The following is a 24,115-nucleotide window of genomic DNA, read 5'->3' as shown; positions in this document are numbered from 1 at the left end:
TTGGTATTACATGTTAGTCAAGAAAAGATGAACTTTTCAATTAAGAATCTTGAAACAATTGATTAATCATTTGGAAAGAAATGGAATTGAACTCCTTGTTCACACTATACATACACGAAAATCAATATGAAGTGAATTAAAGACCAGTCTTTGAAAGGAAAAATTCTATAACTCTTAGCAGAAATTATTAGAGAATTTAAAAAATAAATTCAGGGTAGTATATAAGTCAGAGTTCAGTCAGAGAAGCAGAACCAGTAGAATGTGGAATATGTGTGTGTGTTTGTGTATGTGTAAAAGGATTTGTTCCAGGAATCTAACTTTCTTGCCTCCTTGTGAGGATCTATTTTTCTCCCTATCTGATCCTGAATCTTCAAGTCCACAGGGCAGGAAATCAGGAAGAATAGATGAATGTGGCATGAGGGAGAGGAAGAACAATCTAGAACACCCAGGGCCAAGCTGAGGGACACAGGATAGATTGAAACCTGTGTCAGTTCTTGTTGTCTGTGACCTTGATGCTACACATGTCCTCTTTGTCACAGAGCTAAACACAATTACTTGGCCAACAAATAAGAGAAGCTGAAGAGAAATCCAGGGGAAGAAGAAGTAGTTCCAGATCGGGCCACACCTCATGTCAATGAGAAGCACCAGTAGATCAGAGACAATGTGTGTGAGCTACAAAGTGGCTGCTGCTTTGCTTTTGCCCTCCAAGTCTCCTACAGGAGTCTGTCTCTCTTGTAGTCGACCCTAACTAGAAATACTATATACAAAAGGGAATTCTGGGAAATGTAGTTTAGCCTAGCCAAGCTGACATAGTACAAAGCCACCAGAGGTGGAAATATTTTTCTTAAGACACAATGAGCAGGGAATTCCCTGGCGGTCCAGTGGTTAGGACCCTGTGCTTCCAATGCAGGGGGACTGGGATCGACTCCCTGGTCAGGAAACTAAGATCTTGCAAGATGTGGGGCCAAAAAAAAAAAAAAAAAGACAAAATAAGCTGTAATAGCACATGTTAAAGTAGTTTTATTCAAGAAGGAAAGATGAGAAGTATATTTTCTTGGCTCCTGAATATTTGAGAATATCTTTTTCTTGATATCATATTTCATTCAGAACTTAGGTTCGTAGAAAATTCTTCATTTACGATTTTTCCCCTCAGAACTGTAAAATTTGTGCTGTTTTTATTTTTCCCTTAATATTCCTGAAACAAAAGCAGAAATTTATGAAAGTTTTTGGCTACCTTTTAAGCAATATTTTTTGTCTGAATAGTTTATAGTATTCATTCTGTCTTTCTAACCTAAACCTTTTGTCAAAATGTGGTAGATACACAGTAATGTTTCTAGCCATAAAAAAATTCCTAGCCTTCATTGCAGTTAGAGGTTGTCATGTGACGTAGTTTGGCCAGTGATCCAATAACACATGAAGAGAGTTTTTGCTTTCCTAATATATCTCTTCTTTTTTGCCGCTTTTTTCCTGCTCTTGAAACTGGAATAAGACATTGGAGATGAAGCAGCCTCCACATGACTATTCATTCTCTCTTCATGTTCACTGGCAATACATCAGTGAACAAAATAGTCAGACCTCTCCCTAACTTTAACTTAGGTGCAGCTTAAACTCTGCTGTATATCAATGTGTAATAATATAATTAAATAGGTAAAATATGCAGAATATTGATGATGATAATAAGGGCTATGGGAAAAATAATATCAGAATATGGAACTCCAGGAGGCTGGTGGGTGCAAAATAAAATAGGGTGGTGAGGAAACTTTCACTGATAAGATGACATTTGAGTAAAGATGAAAAATGTGAAAGAGCAGGCCATGAAGTTAGCTAAAGGAAGAACAACAAGTGGTATCTGGGAATAAACAAATGCAAAGACCTGAGCCGGAAATGTACCTGCTATACCTAAGGAACACCAAAAAGTTAGTTTGGCTAAAATTCAGTGGGGATGGGGAGACTAGTAGGAGATGAAATTAGAGAGGAAGCAGGGGAACAATTAGTGTAGGGCTTTTCCACCATTGTGCAGAATTTGGCATCTAATTTGAGTGAGATAGAAAGCCGCTAGAGGATTTTGAACAGTGGAGGGAATGTTCTGATTTACAATTTTTAAATATTTTGTCTTGTTTATAAACTTTTTATTTTGACCTAATTTTAGACTTACAGAAAACTTGTAAAAATAGTACAAAGAGTTCCCTTATATCCCTTATCCCACTTCCCCTATGTTAACATTTTACATCAAAAATGGTAAATTAATACTAGTGCAATATTATTAACTAAGCTACAGGTCTTATTCAAATTTCATATTTTTTCCTTCACTGTGTCCTTTTTCTGTTCCAGAATCCTGCTCTGGGTCCCATATTACATGCAGTTTTGTTTTGATTTTTCCTCCTTAGTCTCTTCCAGTCAGCAACTGTTTTTCACTCTTTCCCTTGTCTTTCATGACCCTGACACTTTGGAAGAATACTAATCAGTAATTTTGTAGAATGCCCCTCAAATTGGATTTTTCTCATATTTTCTCATCATTGGAAAGAGTATTAGCTCAGGCTGCCATAACGAAATACCACAGACTGGGTGGTTTCAATAACAGATATCTATTTCTCTCAGTTTTGGAGGTTCAAAGTCCAAGAGCAAGGTTCCAGCCAATTCAGTTTCTAGTGTGAGCTGTCTTCCTGGTTTGCAGATGACAGCATTCTCACTATGTCCTCATTTGATCTTCAGTGTGAGCATGCTGGCTCAGTGCATTTTGCTGGCAGGGGTGGTTGGAGGGGACCATTCTGAAGTCTCATAAGGACACTAATCCTATTGGATCAAAGTCCCATCCTTATGACTTCATTTAACCTTAATTACTTCCTTAGAGGCCCCATCTCCACACTGGGGGTTAGCTCCTCAATGTATGAATTTTAGAAGGGACACAAACATTCAGTCTATAACAGGTTTTGTATTTTTGGAAAGACTACCACCTACAAAAATATCTTTATGCATCATATCAAGGGATTCATGATATTGATATGTCTTATTACTGGTGATATTTATCTTGATCATTTGGATAGGTTGGTGTCTGCTAGGCTTCTCCCCTATAAAGTTACTTTATTTCCCTTCATAGTTAATAAGTATCTTTGGGGAGATGCTTTGAGACTGCAAATCCTGTTTCTTCTCAAACTTTTGCTCCCTCATTTTAGCATCCATTGGTGAATCTTGTCTGCAACAGGTATTACTAGGGCACTTACAATGATGATTCTCTATTTCCCCTTTCCATCTACATTTATTAACTGATATTCAATTGTGAGGAAAAGCTGTCCCTTCTCCTTCATTTATGCATTTGATTTTTATATTTGCATAGACTCACTGGGTATATATTATTCTAGGGGTTAAACTCAAACACTGTTTTTATTATTCACATTATTCCAGTTTTGGCCATAAGATGCTCCTTCAGATTAGCTCCTCTGTTTTTGATAAGCCTCCAACTTTTGGGGGAGAATTTCCTTATCTTCTGACCTCACAAAATGTTTTAGGTTCACCTTGTGTTTTCTTTGCTCCAGCCTGCCCTGAAATCAAATTATCTAAGAAACCCTGGTTCTTTATGTTAGAGACTCGTGTTTAGAAACCAAGATCTGGTGCTAAGTGTGCACATTGTTCTGGAGTGTCACTGCCTCTAGGCCTTCTCATTGAATGAGTTAGTTAGGAAATATATGAATGTATACTAACCCCCCCCCATATATATATATTTCTTTATCTGTCTGAATATATATCAAAAACCATGAATTTATACTGATGCCTCTTATTGTAATCCAATACCACAGGGTTTATTTTAGCCTTCTTCCTTTCCTTATGTCTTTCTCCAATTGTAAGAAGCCTGGCTTTCACTATCTACAATATATGTACTTACTTTTCAATTCTAGTATACACACAAATGTAGTTTCAGGATTGCTAACTCATATCCCTGTGAGAAAAACATTTACTAACTAGATTACAGTGCTTAAGTCTTTAGCTTTGTGCTCACTGAAGATACTGCTTCTAAGTTACTTAGGTTAGTTGTTTCTTTTCCATCCCCTTAAGTATGGTCATGTTATTCTTTCACAATATATTTACTTTCATTTGTTAATATTTGTATTCCAGTTTGTGTTGTCATCATTTCCTGCTTGGTTTTAATCATTTGCTTATTTAGGGTATGTGAAGAGTATGCAAGACATTACTCATTCTAAGAGTTCTACAAAAAGATATAATCAGAGAAATGTTACTCTACTTCATCCTTGCTAACCTATTGCCATTCCCCTCTTCTTTCTATCCCTTTCCTTTAGGTATCAGTCTTGTTAGCTTTTGGTTTATCCTTCCTGTATTTTTTTTTGTACAAATAAACAGATGTTTGTGTATTTTCTTATAGCTCTTCTTTCTTATATGAAGGGTAGCATGCTATACTCTTTTGTGCTTTGCTATTTCTCATTTTATAGTATGTCTTAGAAATCACTTCATATCAGTTCATAAAGCTCTTCCTCATTCCACTGTGTATACATATCATGGTTTTTTCAACCACTTTCCTATGAATGGGTATTTAGGTTGTTTCCAATACTTTGTAATTAAAAACAATATTGTAATTAATATATTTCTGTATATATATTTTAATATTGTTGGAGGTACATTATCAGGATAGATTCTTAGAAACAGAATTGCTGGCCCCATTGGTTGAAAGGTAAATACATATGTAATTTTGTTAGACACCATGAAATTTCCCTCCAGAAAAATCGTACCAACTTGTATTGCCATCAGCAACGTATAAACAAGTCTATTTCTTCACAGTCTTGCCAAAATAATGTTTCCACATTCATAAATATTTTCCATTCTAATGAAAAATGCTGAGTGGTGTTAATTTGCATTTACCCAATTTCCAGTGAATTTGAATATTTTTCATGTTTGAAGGTCATTATTATATATTTTATCATAAATTGTTCATATAGTTTTCCCATTTTTCTATTTTTTTTTCTTTCCCCCTCATTACTTATACATTTCACAAAATTACTTGGCTATCGTGATAAATAAAGGTTGTAGGAGGACACTGATGGAAGCAGGGAGACAGTTGGTGCTTTCAATAATCCAAATGAGAGATAATGCAAGGTTGTCACAGTAGAGGTGGTAAATAATGATCAGATTCCAGGTAAATGGAGAAAATTTCCTAACAGACTAGGGCATGAGAAAAAGAAAAATCAAGGTTTACTCCAAGTGTGTACACTTGAACAAGTGGAAGCCTGAATTTGTCATTAACTGAGATAAAGAAGATCTTGGTTGAGGCAAATTGTGGGTGTGGATAATTAGAACGTAGGTTTGGCCTGTGTTAATTTTGAGATGCCCACTGGACTTCTAAATAGAAATGTCAAGAAGGTGGTTGGATACACGATGTTGAAGTTCAGAAGAGAGTTCCTGAATATGGATGGTAATTTGATCCATGAGAACTAGGTGAGACTATCATGACTGAATATAGGTATAAAATAAAAGACATACAAGGACTGAGCTGTATGTAACTCCAATATTATGGATCATGGAGAAGGGAAGGAATCAACCAGGGACTAAGGAGCAACTAATAAGGTAGTAGGAAATCAAGAATATGGTGTCTTGGTAGCAAAGTGAAGAACAAATTTCAATGACAGACTTATAAAAAGTGTCAAATGCTACTGACAGGTCAAATAAGATAAAGACTAAGAACTGACCATTAGATTTAGCAATATGTTGATTGTTGAACACCTTGAGAAAAACAGGTTTAGTGGAGTGGTCAAGACAAAACCCTAATTTGAGAGACTTTCAGAGTGAGAAGTAGGAGTTTGAGACCATCAGTATAAACAAATTTTGAGAATTTTGCTATAAAGAATTCAAGCCACATTTCCATACCATGGAATTTATTATCAGAAGAAATGTGGTGCTTGATGATTCCATGAGCAGCAAAGCCTTAATAGTAAAAGAAGCAGAAAACATCAAAAGGAGAAGGTAAGAAAATGAAATGAAATGAAAATGGATGCAACATGTCTATTAGAATGATTTTAGTTGAATTTATTTTATTTAACAAACATTGATACATTGCTATGTGTCAAGCACTATTCAAGGATTTGTAAATACAATTCATTCAATAATCTTCCAATCCTCAAAATTCATTTGAGATTGCCCTTTTTCCAACCTTTAAATGTAGTCTGACATGAGCCCACCATTTTAACTTCTCTGTTTATACTGTTTCCCTAAGTGAAGTTTTCCAGACCTATGACTTCAAATAATATCTATTTACTGATAGCCTTTAACTATGTATCTCCTAGCCCCCAAATTTAATGTTTTAGCTTGATGGGAAAGTGAATTTTTAATATTTTAGTTTGTATTTTCAATTTTCCCACAATGGACATTTACTGTTTCTTTTATAAAATGTTTAAAATTTTTTCAAAGGAGGTAATAATTCATGAAATTATATTCCCACTGATAGATAAATTAAGACTGACAATTGACCACTGCATCTAGCAACATGGAAGTCACTGGTGTCCTTAACAAGATCCATTTTGGTGGAGTAGGGGGAGAAAAATCTGCCTGGAATAGTTTGGCAGTTCCTCAATGAGTTAGGGTATGACCAGCAATTACACTCCTAGGTATATACCCAAGAGACTTGAAAACATTATGTCCACACCAAAACATGTACCCAAACGTTCAGAGCAACACAGCAACATAACATCCTAGTAGCCAAATGTGTACACAACCAAAATGTCCATAGACAAATGAATGATAAAGTGTGTTATATCCATACAGTGGAATATTACTCAGCAATTAAAGGATTACATACTAATACATGCCACAACACAGATGAAACTTGAAAACATTAAGCTAAGTGAAAGAAACCAGTCACAAAGGGACATATATTGAATGATTCATTCCATGCATATGAATATCCCAAACAGGCAAATTTATAGAGACAGAAAGTGTTGGTGGTTGCCAATGGCTGGGGGAAGGAGGGTCTGGGGAGTGACTGCTAATGGGTATGAGGTTTTTTGGAGGTAATGAAAATGTTCTAATTAGATCATGTTGATGGTTGCGCAACTCTGTGAATATAACCACCACTGAGTTGTACACTTCAAAAGGGTGAACTTTAAGATATACAAATTATCTTAATAAAGCTGTTACAAAAACCCAAAAAGGCAAGAGAATCTAGCTGATGCTCAGTTTGCATTTGTTCTACTCCTTCTCAGTATTTTCTGACTTATTGTTTTCTATTTTGTTGCCAATGTCCAGGTTTTATTTGACCGACACTACTTCCAGGAATTTGTTAATCATTTTTTTAAAAAAATAACCCTTTCCTCCCCCTTAATCCCCATCTCTACACCATTCTCCAACTCGCTAAATCAAAGATAACCAGATAGGAAAATGTCTGCCTCTATTATGAAAAACTACACTTTACCACTTTAAAAAGTATTAAATGTGGCCATGTTCATATTTACTTTTCACACAATCCAAGTCACATATGTACAAATTCCCCCCCCACACACAAAAAAAGGAAGCATTTGCCTAGGAATAATAACATATCACTTTAAGCAAACAATACACTATATAGCCTGAATTCTAAAACCCATTTTGTATTATATGAAACTACTTTGTAAAGGTTATAAAACAAATGTCCCTCACTCTTGAGAAATGTTTGAATTTTTAAATAATGCTGCTATAATACATTTTCTTTCATGAAATTAAAAAAAATCTTACAACAATGGTGAGAATGTATCATTTACGGGTAAAGAGACATATAGATATACAAGCCCATTGGAAAACCTAAGTTTAGAGCTGATTTCCTCTGTTGGATTGTATAATTTAAAAAGTACACAATAATTACCTATTGTTGGAATAACATCTGAGCAATTTAGCTAAATGTACAAACAATAACAAATATTCAAACTTGGGGAATTCAAGTTAAAGTAATAGAAAAATAGAAAACTTTTCCTTCCAAAAAGAGGTATCTAGACAAAGATTCAGATACCCCATGAGATTATTCACAAAAGTCATATAATCAACCTTTTCTGTATTCCTTAAATAAAATGATAATCAACTGATGAAAAGACAAGTTTAATATTCAAAGACACTTTCAGAATGCATCTATAATTAACTTAATGCAAAAGTATATGAAAAAACACAGCTATTTCACTGGTCTTTACGTATAGCAACATTTCATTATTTTTGGCTCATCTTCATACGCATTTCTTCAAGAGCTGCTTCTTTTTCTCTCAGCACCTGCTTAAGTCTTCTTATTTTTTCATCTCTAATGGTTTCTTCTAACTCTGGTGGTGTCATGGGGAAAATATCTTCAGTATAGTTTTTATTGAAGGAATGGCTTTGCTCAAAAGCTGTATTTGAACTCAGTGTGCATTTCTCTTCATTCCCATGGGTAGAGTGTTCTACCTCAGATCTCTTTTCTTCCCTGGTTTTGTTGCAGCCTCTGAGAATGTTATGGTGTGATACATTTGAAGTTGGTAAAATACTGCTAACGAGTTGGGAACTGGTGACATTAGTCCCTCCATTTACAGTTGTGTTATAAACACTCTCAGTTCTTCTCTTCTTTGTGTGATCCATCTTCTTATTGGTTTTTGCTTTTCTTTTCTTACCAAAACCCTGTTGCAATGTTGACTAAGATTCCAAAAGAAAAACAAAATATTATTGCTGAATAGTGTGCTCTCGAATTTAACAAAGTTTGCAGATACAAATATTTAGCCATTAAATTCAACTCAACAAAAAACTCACATATTCCTGCTTAAGTCAAATATTAGAAGCTATATTGATCTACTATGAAAACCTAACAACCATATGTGAAGAGCATAAGAAATAGAATTTATTTATTTATTTTCTCCTCTGCAGAGTAGGCACATAGGGAAGATTATCACTGGGAAAGGTTGACCGGTTTCAGATCTGAAGTTCAGGATATTATACAATAATGAAATATTTATAAGTAGAAAGACAGTAAGCAAAGTTATCGGGATTTTATTTTCATCATTATTGTGTAGATTTCTTAAGATGTTTAAATTAAAGTAATACTTCAGTGAGTATCTGCATGCTTATATTTTCCCTGCATTTCTGTCATTTCTTTTCTTTTCTTTTCCTTTTTTATTTTTTTTGGCCATGCCTTGTGGCTTGCGGGATCTTAGTTCCCTGACCAGGAATTGAACTGGGACCCTCAGCAGTGAGAGCTCGGAGTCCTAACCACTAGATTGGTAGGGAATTCCCTAAAGCAACATTTTTAATTAACTGGGGATGCATTTTTACCTGTGCATATATGGTTCTTCTTAACATTGTTTTAGTATAATACATATACATGCAAATTTGGTAACAACTATCATTCATATTAATGCACAAGACTAAAAAAAAATCAAGAAAATTAATACATTCATATATCTTTGGAGTACCTACAAAGGACACTTTAAAATCTATTACCTGTTTTCTCCCTTCCTCCTTCACTATAAACTCTGTCTCTTTGTAAGTATCACTTTTCACCAAACAGCTAAAGGAATCAAAACCTCCTCCAGAGCCCAAATGGTGAGGAATCCGAGTAAGGCACACGCTCAAATCTTTAGTGAGACCAAATATCTTTCTAAGTTCAGCATCATTGTTCAGATATGATGCCTTATTGCTTCTTCCTTGGGAATTGTTCTTGTCATTTCTTTCTTGAGTAACTTTTTCTAATGTTGATGCCATCTCATTCTGGATCTGGAAATAGGAAAAGAAAACACACAAACAATACTGCCAATTACTTAAGCTATTTTATCAGACTAGCAACTAAGTGATTACCTCATCTTACTTAAAATGCTATGCTTTAAAGTCCTAAATGATTGGATTGTATTACTCTTGCCTTACCACCCACACTTGAAAAGCTGAACTTAACTGAGCAAAACCAAAATGTTCTCCTAAAATTTTACTTTCTTGTACTAGGAAAGTAACAGGTAGTTAATTCTCAAACAAATGAAATGAGAATACAGACTAATGACAAGTTAAAAATAATCAATAAAACATCATGTTGGAAATTGTCATCTTTTGGAAAACTCTTATAGCTTTAATCAATTTGTACTTAATCAGAATTTACCTCCTTACATCTCTGGAGTTCATTGAATTCTGTACTGAAGGGGAGAAATACTGAACATTATTAAGTAGACCTCTAAGAAGGAAAATGTGGGTACAAATATTTAGTGATTACACATACACATATCTTAAGTAGAACAGAAGGATAACTATGTGGATATGTTGAGTAATTGAATGATTCAGAAAGAAGGACTAAAAAGAGGAACAGGAGACTTGTATACTAAAAACACAAAAAACAACCAAACAACCCAATCAAGATGTTGATAAATTCTTTTTCCACAAATGACTGAAAGGTATTAATTAGCCATGTCCTGCCCCTTCTACCGTCTACCTAAAAAAGTTGCCAGATATCTCCCTACCACCACAAAACAAACAAACAAATCCCAGCACTGCTCTGTGCATAATATTAATCTCTTCATATACTAAAAGTAAGCTCTTAAGTATATATGTATGCATGTATATGTATTTATGTGTACAAAGATAAGTATGTGTGTTTGTATATATATATATATATATGTATATATATATATACACACACACACACACACAAAATTTTACTAAGCTTTGAATTCACATTATCCTTCTCCAACTCTTCTAAATCTTGTTGCTCTGTGATTTGTTTGTTTAATTTTGCTTTGAAGACTTGGCATGCCAAATGATTCTAGAGAAAAATACTGCTTCAGCTCTCTCTATTACACTCCTCAAACATTTCCTTCAGATGAAAGCTTTGACTTATTTAAGCATTCATGTGCGTATGGTATGTGTGTGATGAAGAGGAGGATGGGAGAGGAGGGAAAGAGAGGTATCATAGATAACTAACTTTGAGAATTAAGAAAGAAAAATTTTCTATATACATAGATAAAAAGAACACCCTAACATGGGAAAATTACCTTTGGTTCTTGGTCTCTGAAAACACACTGTTGTGAAGTAACAGTTGTTGCATCAACAGAGGAACTTATTTTCTCTATGCTGTGGATGATATTTCCTTTTCTGGGGGAATTTTGTCCTGTACTAAATCCATCTGGAAAGTCTGGCTTTGAGAATAAAGTCTTACTGTGCTTTAAGTAGTTAATGGATTGGTTCATACTATGTGGGTTTGGGGTAGAAAGAGATGGTTTCTCCACTTTCTTATTCTTCTCTGCCCTTAGATTGGCCATGGAAGCAAGCTGGGTATTTGAAAGTGATTTTGTCTCCATCTGGGAAGATTTACTTTTAGCCAAAACAATACTTACAACCTCTCTGGATATTTCTGTGACTGGACTTGAACTTACTATCTGTGATGTATCTTTTCTTGGTGGAATATCAGGAGAAACAGAATTCTCTTGGTCAATTTGTGATGGCAAAACATCTGTCCCCTTTTTAGCCAATAGATAGACTTTCCCATTAAACATAACCAAAGCATTATCTTTAATAGGCATACTTTTGGATTGTGTCCCACTAGGACTGATGGTACTCAATGGTGGCAAATTTACAGTATTATCTCCCAAACTTTTCCTATCTACAAAAGTTTTTAAAATCTTTGAAGCCACATTATTTGAAGATTTAACAGGAACAAGAGATGGAGTGCAAGGCTGTAGATTCTCTTGAAAAATCCATTTCACTGGAGCAGCTTGAGAATGCTGACCACCTTTTAATTGTGTCTCTTTAGCAACATTCATTGGAATCTGTGTGGTGTTTAGTATCATTGGCTTTGCTATTTCTGTAACAGGTTTTGGGTAAATGTTTTGAAAGTTCTTGGTAACTACATTTTTCACTGTATTTACAGGAGATACATAAATAACAGTTGGTATTTGGGAGGCCTCAACTGTTCCTGAGGTACTTGTGGTTGCAGTTGCAAGTATCTTTTGCTGAACTGAAGGAGGCAATGAAGACGCTGGTACAGATTTCACTTCAGCATGGGCTGGAATCTGTAAATGATGCCCAGAAGGCAAAACCGGAGACTTCACAGTCATTGGAAGACTCTGGGTATTTACTAAAATATAAGATGAATCATTTTGTGTTGAGGAGGGAGAAACAGCAAACGTTTGCATGGTGAGTCCATCAATTTTCACACCATGCCTCTGAACTTTAGAAACTGATGAGGTAAAATTTTCAGTTCCCACAGAAGTAACTCTAACTTTTTCTGCTGTGTCTACTGTTCTTGTAAGAAAATAGTTTGAAGAACTGGCTGGCTGAAAAATGGGCAATTGAACTGATGCACTTGTGGAGGAGCTGGAAATCTGAGTCTGAAAAGTAACTTGAACTGGATTTCCTGTATTCCCTTTCAAAGCATCAGACATGACTGTAGATTGAACTAGTGGTATAAGATTTCCAGAGGAATTAGGAATTGGAAGTAATTGCAGAAGATTTTTTCCATCCGAGCCAATCGTCTGAACTACTTGGTACATGCAGCCTGAAACACTTAAAAGAACATCGAGTAAATAAATACAACATACTACATGGTATATACATTTTATTTAAAAACAAGTATTTGCAAACACTATGTTTTAAAAATAAAAATTTATAAAATATAATAACGTAAGTATGTAATTTGTCACTTTGAGTTTTCAAAGTGAAATACTGCAAAAGAAAGAGTTTGAAGAAGTAGAAGAGATAATCAAAGGTATGGTCAGCTTTGATATAGATCTCCTCACATGATTAGGCAATGGGTATAAGATATTAGCATTTATTCCTAAAAGTAGACTTTTCTAAGTTTTACCCTGTATAAAATTTCAGCTACTAGAATATGCTCCTCTTAAACTATTAGCATCCTTCCTTCTTTTCCTTAAATTCTTTCCTCTAGTCCTTCTCCTTTACTATTATTGACCAGGATTCTTATTTTACCTCCATTTATGCTTATTCTATTTCCCTCACTTTTTTCTCCCCCTACCCAATCTGTTCTATATTCTTCCCCCTGATAATGACAAGTTCTACTGTCAGCCATTCTTTTGCTTAAGGCATCTCTTAAGATGATACCTTAGTTTGCCACATTTCTGGAGACTAAACTGAGTTACTCATGTAGGAACCAGTTTCTTCTTTGATTTATTGTTCCAGCATGTTTGATGTTTGGTGTTAAATAGCTCTTGGTATGGCAATTACTCATATTAGTTCCAATTGTCAGTCAACCCATATTTATAATAGCAACATCATTTCAGCTGAATGGTTTTCAGTGAATGTGGAATACACTGGAAGTCAATAATTTTTTTAACTTAGCCTATTTTGATTCTATTAAAAGTTATCAGCTATTACTTAGCACAGATTATCTGATTTTTTAAAAAAAATCCAATACTAATCTGTATCTGTTTGTACAATCAATTATTTGTAGATTACTTAAATGCAGACACCTCAAGTTATCCTGAAACCATCCTTCAGTTCTTGGAAAATACTAAACCCTCATGGGACTCAGGGTAGTCACACATGCTACTTATTCTTCACCCACCCATATACTCAACTCTCAACATAAATGATACTTCCCAGAAGATACATTCTCTGGCCACCTTAACTACCCTTGCTCTTCCTTCACAGGTAATAATATTACATCTGTTAGTTTCCTTCATGGTACATATCATAAGTTGTCATCATATATTAATGGATTTTTTCCACTGGTCTACATATTGTCTCTCATACTAAATTCCAGCAATATGGGTACAGAGTCCATGTCCTATAGACCCAATATGGCCTTACATGGCTAAGATTAAATGAAAGAAATTTAAGAATGAAAAATAATAATAATTAGAATTCTCAGTAGTGTAAAGGTGTGTTTTTCTGCCTATAGGTGTTTTTAAAGCTTCAGGTATTAATACAAATCAAAGCCAAAAATTCTATGCATCTTAGGAAGCACTGGATTTAGTTTTACCTTTTTGCAACCCCAAATAACATAATTATATACTTATAAATATTTAAAAGTTTTCTGGCCCTTTGATAGCACTTCAAAATGTTGTATTTACTTTCAATAAATTAAAAGTTAATCTCTAAAGAAGTATAAACATAAAGAAAAGTATGAATTCTTGCTTTGACAGGTTGAAGAAGAAAACCCACCTTCACCTCCTCCCTATCCCCCAAAAAGCAAATATAAACTGGATCAGAACTTAATTTGTTAAACCAAAATTTACTGAGTGTCTGTTATGGTTTAGGCACCAGACTCAGTTATGTAGCTCAGTAAGCTACAGCCTGGGGCCAAGTCTGGCCCTCTCCCTGTTTTTGTATAGTACACAAGCTAAGAATGGTCTTTATATTTTAATTTAAAAAAATCACAAAAATAACATTTTGTGATATATGAAAATTATGAGTTTCAAAACTCTGTATCCATAAATAAAGTTTTATTAGTACACAGTCACACACATTTTTTATGTATTGTACATGGCTGCTTTCTGCTGCAACAACAGAGTTAAGTAGTTGCAGCAAAGATCACATGGCCTATAAAGCCTAAACATTTACTATCTGGTCCTTTACAGAAAATGTTTGCTAGCCTCTAAACTAGTTCAACCCACAATCCCTAAAAGAACTTAAAATGCTGGGTACATGGACATGTAAATAGGCAATTTTTATTGAGATAAATGATGTACTTGGAAGAGTACAAAAATGCTCACTCCTTTTCTTTAAACATTTTCTTCCCAAGGTTTCCTAGATATGACATACTTCTATCCCTGTAGTGACTCCTCAGTCTTCTTTGCCAACTCATTCTGCTTGAATCAACCTTAAAATGTTGGAATTCACCAAAGCTTAGAGTAAATTCTTCTCTTCTTACTCTGTAAGCTTTCCCCCAGATGATTTATTTTATATGCATGATTTCAACTAAACTACCATTTATATATCAACAATTCAAATAGTTATATCTTAGCTCCTTTGAGATTCAGGCTTATATGTCCAACTTCCCTCTTGACATTTCCATTCAGAATCTCAAATGCACCTAAAACTCAACATGGTCTTTTCCAGTGTTCTTCCTTCAGTAAGTGGCATCCGAACTATCTTAGATGCCTAAGTCTGAAAAAGTAATTCCAACTTTCTTACCATCTGTATTCAACCTATCACAAAATCCTGTTGATATTAACTCCTAAATTTCTCTTGACCTATTCAATCGTTTACAAATCAATTGTTCCCACTCTAGTCCATCTCTGGCTTGGTCTATTATGGTAGCTTCATAACTGGTCTTTTCTTCAGTCTACCATCTCCTTTTAAAATTACTCAGCACTCTAACGCCAGCCCTTCCCAGCTTAAAACATTTCATCAGCTTCCCACTTTCTTTGAGTGGTAGAAAGAAAATCAAGAGATTCTGATGCAATGGAAGCCAAAGGAAGAGAGAGTTTCAAAAAAAATTGGGCAATTCTATTGAAAGTTTCTGAGAGGCCAAGTAGGATGCAGGTTAAAAATGTATACTGGAATTAAGGGCATGAGGATCATTGATGGCTTTAAAAGAGCAGTTTGGTGAGGAAAGAAGTTGGTAGGAGTGAATATGAAGACAACAAGGATAGACAACTCTTTTATGAACTTTGACTGTAAGAGGAAGAGAAAAACTGGAAAGCAGCTGGAAATTAAATGGGGTCAAAGAAAAGATCTTTTCTTTTTTTCTTTTTTTTTTTAATGTTAGGTGAACTAGAGCATAAATGCTCATGTGAGCCAATGAAAGGAAGAGACTGGTAATAAAGGAGAAAGAGGGGTAATTAATAATGTAAAGTTTGAAAAGGAGGTAGGAAATTGAGACCATAAGACAGTTGAAGGGACTGAACCTTAAAGAGAGCTGGAGAAGTATGTCCTTTCATCGGAACTGGAAGAGAGGTTAGGTGCATTTGCAGGTAAATTTAAAGCTTTGGTGTTAGAAGGTTGAGGTAATTCTGATCTAGTGGCTTTTACTTGCACTATGAAATAAGGATATGACATCAATTGCTAAGAAGAGCAAAAACAGGGAGAGATTTGAGGATAATCAAAAAGATTTGAAACAGTCTTTGTGAAAAAATAAGCTGACCTCAGAAAATATCAGTCATCAGGCAGGGTTGATGGCCCAGGGAGATAGGTAATGATCATGAATTCATAGTAATACCAACCTGTGCTCATGAGAGTCTCCCTGTTTCACCAGGTATAGGCAGAGAAAGTAAATCACTGAGTTCATCCAAGATTGGGGTGGCTTCAGAAGGGTATAACAAAAATCAAAGAGGAGCAAAAGATTTTAGGGTACTGAAAAAAATTACCAAATGATGAAATACAGAAACTATACTAGATGGGAAGGAAATGAGAACATAAAAGGCTAATGTATAGGGAGAAAATAAAGGGAATGGACTGAAGGCCAGATAAAGAACAGTCAGAGTGGGAATACTTAAACAACTAAGCTAAAATATAGGAACTGGTGTTTGGAAAGCAGGATGCCTAAATCAAGAATTTTGTAGATGCAGCAATTTCATCTGATAACAAGAACTACAGAAGTGGATAGCTGGTGATAGAATGGAGAAAACACTGAGGAAAAAGATCTTTGTACTGAAAGACCAGGTGACAAAGAGGTTATCCATACAGATGCTAAAGTTATGTAGGATTAGAGAGAAGATTGGGATGTGGGTGCCAAGTTCAGTGACAGAAAGTTGGTAGATGGTGTTAATGAACCATAATTAGGACCATCTACCAACTTTCTGTCACTGATATGCCAAAAAGTTGTCTTGAAGCCCACTGTCTTCTGCAATCTATTTTCTTTCCCATTATTCTACGACACCTTATTCTCAAAGATTATGAAATATGTCCACACAGTTAAATCTGGCTTTACTCTATACTCATTCCCTAGGTGCTCTCTGCTGAAATTAGTACTGGTAGCTAATTATCCCTCCATCTTGAACCTCTTTCTACTACGATTTCCATTGTGTACAATATTTCTTGTCTTTCTTAATGTTCCCTTTCTTATTCATTTTCTGCATTTTAAGTATCCAACTATGACTTCTCCCCAAAGTACAGTTCTTGACCCTGTTTCTTCTTTAACACATTCTTCCTTTGTAAATCAACCATACTTCAATAAAAAAATAAAATTTAAAAAAGGCATTCTTCCTTAAAGAGTGCACCAAGGTAATAGTTCAAAGCTTCAACTATTACCTTCAACTATCTCTTCTGCAATGATGACTCTCACGTTATATCCTTTTATTCTATCCCCTAATATTGACCTCAATTCCGTATTTGTGATGTCTGACCAAACATTTTCACTTTTAATACCATTACTTTAAAGTTAAAATTACTCTGTACTGAAAACTACTACTCTATCTTACCATCCAGTCATGTGTCAGCACTACTGTTTTCCAGGTCACTTAGGTCTTAAATCACCTCGTAATCTCTATCTTTACCACCCTCTTTATTCGCCTTTAATTCACCCATAGTACTTTGTATAGATGCTTACAAAGGATAAACATTCAATAAATGTATACTGAATGAATCACCAAGTCTATAAACTTTTTTTTTTCTTTTTTACAGCTCTTACTCATATTCTCTTTCTTCACCTTTGCCACTTCTACTTGCTAGATCAGACCTGCATCACCTTGTATCTAGTCCTCATTATCTCATTCCTGTGTTTGGCTCTGACTTTTAAACTCATTTTTCTGACTGTGGCCATTATCATTATGTATCTCTGGCAGACTAAATCATTGTTTTCATCCTGTTACCTCCTTGCTCAAAGTTTCAGTAATTCATCATTGCCAATTCAGCCTGACATGAAAATCATCTACAATCTAGCCCCAACCAATCTCTACAATAGTACCACCTAGAACATCTCAGCATAAAATCTCTGGTCCTACCAGAAAGGTCTCTACTATTCTGGATTGTCTCATGTACAATATTTACTCTAAGCATTCTTTAAGGTTTTTTTTTCTTCTCTAACAATTTAAAACATAGTTATAAACTGAGGATCAATCCATCTTCTCCATGAAATATCTGCTAGTCACTCAAACTCATATTAATTTCTTCCAAGTTGGAATCCCTAAAGCACTCTCATTGGTGCCACTAATGCTAGGAGTTACATAATGCCTTCTATAAAGCCTTTGATCTATTAGTTAATTTTAAAAAATTAGTAAAGTATTTTTTTCCTCAGTGAGCTTGAAACCCATTATGGTCAGAGACTATATCATTTATTTTGTAACTGTTCTTCCAATACCAAGCACAGTAGGCCCTCAAAAAATTATATAAAAAATAAGGCAGCTCTTTCAAATATTTCAAATATATTGAAATGTCTCAATACCTTTAATGTTTAGTCTCATTTAGTTTATGTACTTCATTTGTCAGTAACACCTGGCTAACACATTAGAAGCTTCAACAGAGCAGAACACACGCTTTTATAATTAATTATTTGCATGGGGGAAACACATTTTAATTGGCATATTAGTTAAACAAATCACACAGAATTCTGATACTTCATTCACATACTTTATTACATGGCCCCTATATTTCCGCTTTATAAAAACATTTATATTGCACAAACTCTTCAAATCTAATCATGGATTTTTCCTCTCTTCTTCATTTCCCCTCCAAAAAAGGGAAGGAAAATACAGTTTCTTCTATGTCAGTATATCAGTAGAGATTCATACAATCTACCAGAGACCATAAATTCCTTAAGGGTAGGTTATTCTGTTCATATCTATATTCTCTACACCTAATAGAGCAACTGGCACACTGTAGACAATATTGGCTGAATTGAATCCTACAAACTCTGATTTTAAAAAAGTCTGTGATTTCCTAGTAACAAATGGAATGAGTTCTAAAAATTAAACTGAAATGCAGAATGCTAAGGAAAGAAGTGATAAATCAGGGTGAAATTCATACTTCTTCAATCAATATATATATTTTTCAGCTATAGAAGAGATCTTCCACTTAACATACTAAAACCCTATAAAGATTCTGTTTTCTTAAAGATCATATTCTGTTAGTTAAGGTTAGAACTAAAACTAAAACCGGACTTTGCATCCCATGCTCTGGTTAGGTCACTTAAAAAGAAGAGTAATCAACATGCTAATTACTTTAAACCAACTAGGATGTGAACTGAGAAACTACACTGGAAAACTAATACAGTTTAAGGCTTTAAAATAGAACACAGGAATACATTATAAAGATTATGGGCTTCTAATCCTGGCTCTTCCAATTATTAGTTGATTGACTTTGGTAAATTTACTTAACCTCTTTGAATCTTTCTTCATTTGTAAAGGTTTGCTATAACTGGTTGGGATTCTAATAAGCTCCCAATATAAGCTAGATATCATCTTCCACAAAAATATATAATTGGTGTTCAAGAACAAGTAAATGAATCAGATAATCTTTTGAAAATGTGAGAAATTTAATAAAAGATACATTAAACATACTTATAATATTATATAACTTCTGACATTTTTGACTATTCTAATTTTGAGTGAAGCATTTACAGATTAGATATGGAATGATAAAAATTTTGCAGGTTACTGAACATTTCGTAGATAATTTTGCAAAATTTTCAACTGCTAAGAGACTTTCTTCCATCTTACTCTCTCTGATTCAACATTATGTACATACATAACATACACAAGTACATAATGTAATAATATATATGATAATATTTACCATATAATATTATATACATAATAGATATGTTATTGTAAACAGTTGTCATTAACTCTAACCCTAATAAACAGTCCAACAAGGTAGGTATTGCCATTCCTATTTTATAGTTGAGAAAATGAAGATTTAGTAATATTAAATAACTTATTCAGAGACATGCTTTCTTGGGCAATCCCATGCATTTTCTTGTATTTACTTTAGCATAACCCTAATATAACAGGGTCCCAAAAATTCATGAATAAACTGAGAGATTAATGAGAAATAGATTTCAGTTAGCCTTATGGTATGTGTGTCTTTCTCTCTCTCTGCCTCTCGTACACGTACACGTACACATACACACACACACACAAATCACAAAAGCTAAGATAATAACACACTGTACAAAACTAAATGCACACTGAACTGACAATGAAACATTATCTATCTAACCAAACCAAGCCCCCTGCTGAGGACACCCATTTTAGCTCCCTATTTAAGAACAAAGGCAGATAGAAGCCAACGGTCTATCACTCTCTATTTTCAGCTCTGACCCTGCCTGAGTTTCAGATTCAAATATCTCACTGATTGCTTTCTTGGTGTGTTCCTCACCTCAATTAATTTACCAATATCTACCCAGAAAATTGGCATCATAATTGATCCACTTTTCTTCATGCCAGTTCACTGACAAGGTCTGCCTATTTTCCTTTCTATATTTCTCTGAATCCAACCCTTGCTCTACATTAGCTAGTGCAGGCTCTCTGAATATCTGAAAGGACAACTGAAATAGAATCCTTATATGCCTGACCCCTCACCCCCAAATCCACACTGCCATCAGTTACCTAAAACGACACCTGACCATGACAGTTCTTTTCTTAAAATCCTCTGAAGGCTGTCCAACAGATGAAGTCTAATCTTTTCAGCAAACCCTTAAGAGCTCTCTATTTATCCCACTTATTACTAGTAATAAGTCATACTGCTGTTTTTTTTAATCAATTCCCTCTTCCTGACATAGCCTGCATTCATCTTTAATTGGATAGCTGATACTTCCATTCTCCAACTCAGCCACTCCAGAAACCTTTCCTACAATTCCCTTTCTGTATGCCCTCACAGCATCATCCTGTACATAACACTATTAAAAAGTGTATTACATCATATCCACCTCCAGACTTAAGGTTTTTCATGGGCATGGCCCATATCCTACTCTTTAGTCAGCCTCTCAATTTAGCACAGTCTGTCACATAGCAGGCACTCAGTGAACGTTTTTAACCAAATGTTTGAACGATACAGATAATAAGTGGTGACGCAGCATATGAACCTAGGTCTCTGTAACTCTACCTTGTTTCTGTAACTCTACCAAGGTCTTTGTAACTCTACTGTACCATTCTGACTCCTGCTTTGCTCTTTGCATATGAAGTCCAAATCTAAATAAACTTAATGTTTACTGTCACAAATATCTTCCAGATTTTTCCTTTGTATTATAAGATTAAATTTGGGTTTTACATTTTATGCACTGATAAGAGATACTTTTTAAACAATAAACATTCTGTATCACATTACTGAAAAACTTTACAGCAGGAAAGAAGTAACTCAAGAAAAATTCAAGTACCTACAGAAAATAATAAAATCATATAGTCATTTTAAACTTATGAAAAAAATGATTTTATACCATCAAAATATAAGAAAATATAAGAAATATAAGAAAATGAAGCTTCCAATAAACTAAAGAGATGACATTAATCCAACTATTTGCAAAAGTATATTTGGACATCATGCAGATTGTTACTTATAAAAAAGAATAGAATCAAATATGCAATCAATAACCAAAGTAAATGTCAAATTGTTTCAGAAAAGCATCTTGTAAATGTCTTAAGTATGTGATTTAAAATCGAGGATTTGAAGAAATAAATGCATTCAAAAATGATAAAAAATAATGCATAAACCAATGAGTTAATGAACTCCAGATAACTGATGAATGTAACTAAAACAGAATTCAACTTGTAATGTTTTAAAAATATAGATAGCCAAAAGAAGTAGAAACTGGATAACAGAGTTAAATTACACAATACACAAAAAGTAAGGTTCTTACTCTAATTTCTGATATTGAAAAAGAATGCAATCCTGAAACAAATTGTGTTAAATTAGGGTAAATCAGATGTTATAAAATATCCAGGTACTAAAAGAAGATAGAAGAAATGAACAATCATTAAAGACTAATTCTATTTTTGCATATCTATACAGGGCACTACCTCTGCCTTCCCCTTCAACTTCCACCAAAAATAAGCCAACAAAAAACATACATGCACAAAAGCTGGCTCTTGTTAAGATCTGAAATACAATGGTTCTTTCTTGGCAGTTCTTCCATATGGTTTTAGCTCAACACTTTTGGTGACCATTTCTCTTTAGAATATTATGCATACTTTTTTAAAGTGTTTATTACAATTAGGTTTTATAGCTACTTGTAACTACCTACTTCCTGGGCTAAAATTTGTACAGAAGTAAAGTTGTATCCTTACGATAATAATAATAGCTAACATTTAAATAATGCTTTTCTATTTTTCCTATACTAAGTATTTTAGTATATTCATTCTTTTAATCCTTAAAATACCTCTAGGTGCTCTTATTTACAGACTGGAAACCAGGTCACTTGGCCTCACAAATAGTAACTAGCAAAGCTAGCATTAAACCTAGTGAGCCCGATTTTCTTCAATCATGAATGCTTTTCCATGATTTTTATATCTCCATTTCCATGCCTTCTTCTTCACATTTTCCTTCTGCAGGGACTCGTTAACTTTCTTCTCGCCGCTTATTATATACCCACAAACCATGGAGAGTACAACTTAAAATATTCTACCTTAGCAAACAATTTTGTTCCAGTTTTATTTCTTCTTGATTAATATGAGCTTTAAAAAACCACTGAGTTAGTGATAAACTATTGTCTAAATTTACAAATAAGTGTCTAAGAAATACTAGAATCTCCCCCTGACAAATGTAGTTCCTCTACATAAACATCCAATTCGAGACGACATTCTCATTACACCTGCTTCGAATATGCTGTTCGAAGGGATTAACTTTACATGATAATTTCTCTATCTTCACTTTTATCTTCAAATAAAGCTATTATTCGAAATTTAAAAAAAATCGATTCCCTTATTCCAGAACAATTTTTCGGTTTCTATATTCATATACTCTTATTAATTACACAAAAATATGTCCTTTCCTTCTCACTAACTCTCTTAAATTACAGCTATTTTCCCTGAAGGTCCAGCGCCACCTGAGCTGCACTTGCTAATCCGCGCGGATTGCTGCGTGTTTTTCTGAGAGTGCGCGAGAATCTTCCAGAAGATTTTGCTCACACAGGCGCGCCGGCCATGTTGATTTTCCTCTCCCGTGGAGATCTACTCTGTCAGCCTATGAAACTTCAGACGCTGGAGTCCTGCGGAGCCAGGGCAGAGGCTGACTGCGTCAGGCTCTGAAGAGGTTTTACGTTTCCGACAGGGATGTGCTCTAAGGGCTCTAAGTGCCAAACTGCCGCGAACTTCCCCTGGAGTGCTCACCCAGCGGGATCAAAGGCATCTGAATTGCAGAACGTCAGGAAACGACGGCCGACTCGACATCCTGCTAAGAGACGGGCGAGGTGCGGCCATGTCGAGGGAGATTCGAAACCGGTACTTACCAGTGCGAGGCGTTGCCTGACTTTTCCTCTGTAGGTTTCAGGAAGACCCTCTGTAGGTTATTGGACATTTTAGAGGAGTGGAAGGGACCAGTACATCCAGGAAAGGGGGCAGTGTCGGGGCCGAGGTCCTCCAAGTGGCGAGAACCAGAGCGAGAGAATGTAGGGATGGAGTTGCCCCGTAGCAGCTCAGAGAGGTTACAAGCTGAAAGGAGAGCGACGGCGGGCTCTCGAGAGGGCGTATCCTCAGGCTTCGGATGGAGGCGGCGCAGCCACCAGAAACCGGAAGAATCGAAGAGGCTGACGGGGCGGGTCCGTCCCTAACCTCTGAGAAAACAGCCCTGAGTCTCCGCCTCAGCGCCTAGGACATCGCTCCAGAGTCACCGGGAATCAGCGCGGGAGGCGTGGCCTTAATGGTGCCGCCCCTATCGGTGCCGGGTCAGTGGTGAAGACCAAGCCAGACGGGCTCGGCCGACCCCGCCCACCGAGGCCGCCAGCGAGAGCAAAGCTCAGCCTAGCAGCTTCCGGTATCGCCACATCCGGTCGCCAAGGTGAATGGCTCGCTAACGCCCCGCCCTTATTCTGCGATCCAATCGCAGGTGATGTTTGCTGTCTCTTCTTCCGGATCAAGTAACGAATCGCCAAAGAAAATTCTCCAGATACCTACGCAAAATAAAATGTTTCCGGGGTCAATCGCAAAGTTTCTGCCTTTGTATTCGCCGCTAGTGTAAGTTTCCTCTCCCGCCAGTGCTTTAAAAGACATCGGAGCGCTCTTTTGAAGCCATATGCACTCCTGGCGTGAGAAAATTTTAGACGCCTGCCTGTGGCAAGCGCCTGTATTATTGCTACTTCCTGAGGGTTTCTTGGTTTTTT

General features: G+C 35.5%; 1 protein-coding gene across 3 annotated transcripts; it reads right to left on the bottom strand.

Annotated features, from left to right (window-relative positions):
• Positions 1–6,009: 6,009 nt before the first annotated feature.
• Positions 6,010–23,908, bottom strand: LRIF1 (ligand dependent nuclear receptor interacting factor 1). Of its 3 annotated transcripts, none has more exons than XM_019920045.3 (4): positions 23,246–23,908; positions 10,959–12,468; positions 9,427–9,699; positions 6,010–8,625 (listed from the first exon to the last, which is right to left on the bottom strand). In XM_019920045.3, exons 1-4 carry the CDS (start codon positions 23,311–23,313, stop codon positions 8,173–8,175), a joined length of 2,304 nt encoding a protein of 767 aa, XP_019775604.2. In that variant the 5' UTR covers positions 23,314–23,908; the 3' UTR covers positions 6,010–8,172. The 3 variants fall into 3 exon arrangements, with proteins under 3 accessions (XP_019775604.2, XP_004329125.3, XP_019775606.2); XM_004329077.4 differs by having other exon boundaries at positions 10,959–12,460; positions 23,246–23,905; XM_019920047.3 differs by lacking the exon at positions 10,959–12,468 and having other exon boundaries at positions 23,246–23,886.
• Positions 23,909–24,115: the final 207 nt, after the last annotated feature.

Source organism: Tursiops truncatus, chromosome 1 (genome assembly GCF_011762595.2).
Source record: "Tursiops truncatus isolate mTurTru1 chromosome 1, mTurTru1.mat.Y, whole genome shotgun sequence".
In the NCBI taxonomy this organism is placed as follows: domain Eukaryota; kingdom Metazoa; phylum Chordata; class Mammalia; order Artiodactyla; family Delphinidae; genus Tursiops; species Tursiops truncatus.
This window is presented reverse-complemented; position numbering and strand designations above follow the sequence as displayed.

Bases quoted from the DNA above. Each gene is read 5' to 3' on its own strand.
- LRIF1 (XM_019920045.3), bottom strand. From the start codon at position 23,313: ATGTCCAATAACCTACAGAGGGTCTTCCTGAAACCTACAGAGGAAAAG. The intron at 12,469-23,245 runs GTAAGTACCGGT...TGTTCTTTTAAG, and splicing joins TCAGGCAACGCCTCGCACTG to TGTTTCAGGCTGCATGTACC. The intron at 8,626-9,426 runs GTAATAGATTTT...TTGGAATCTTAG, and splicing joins AGGAGGAAGGGAGAAAACAG to TCAACATTGCAACAGGGTTT.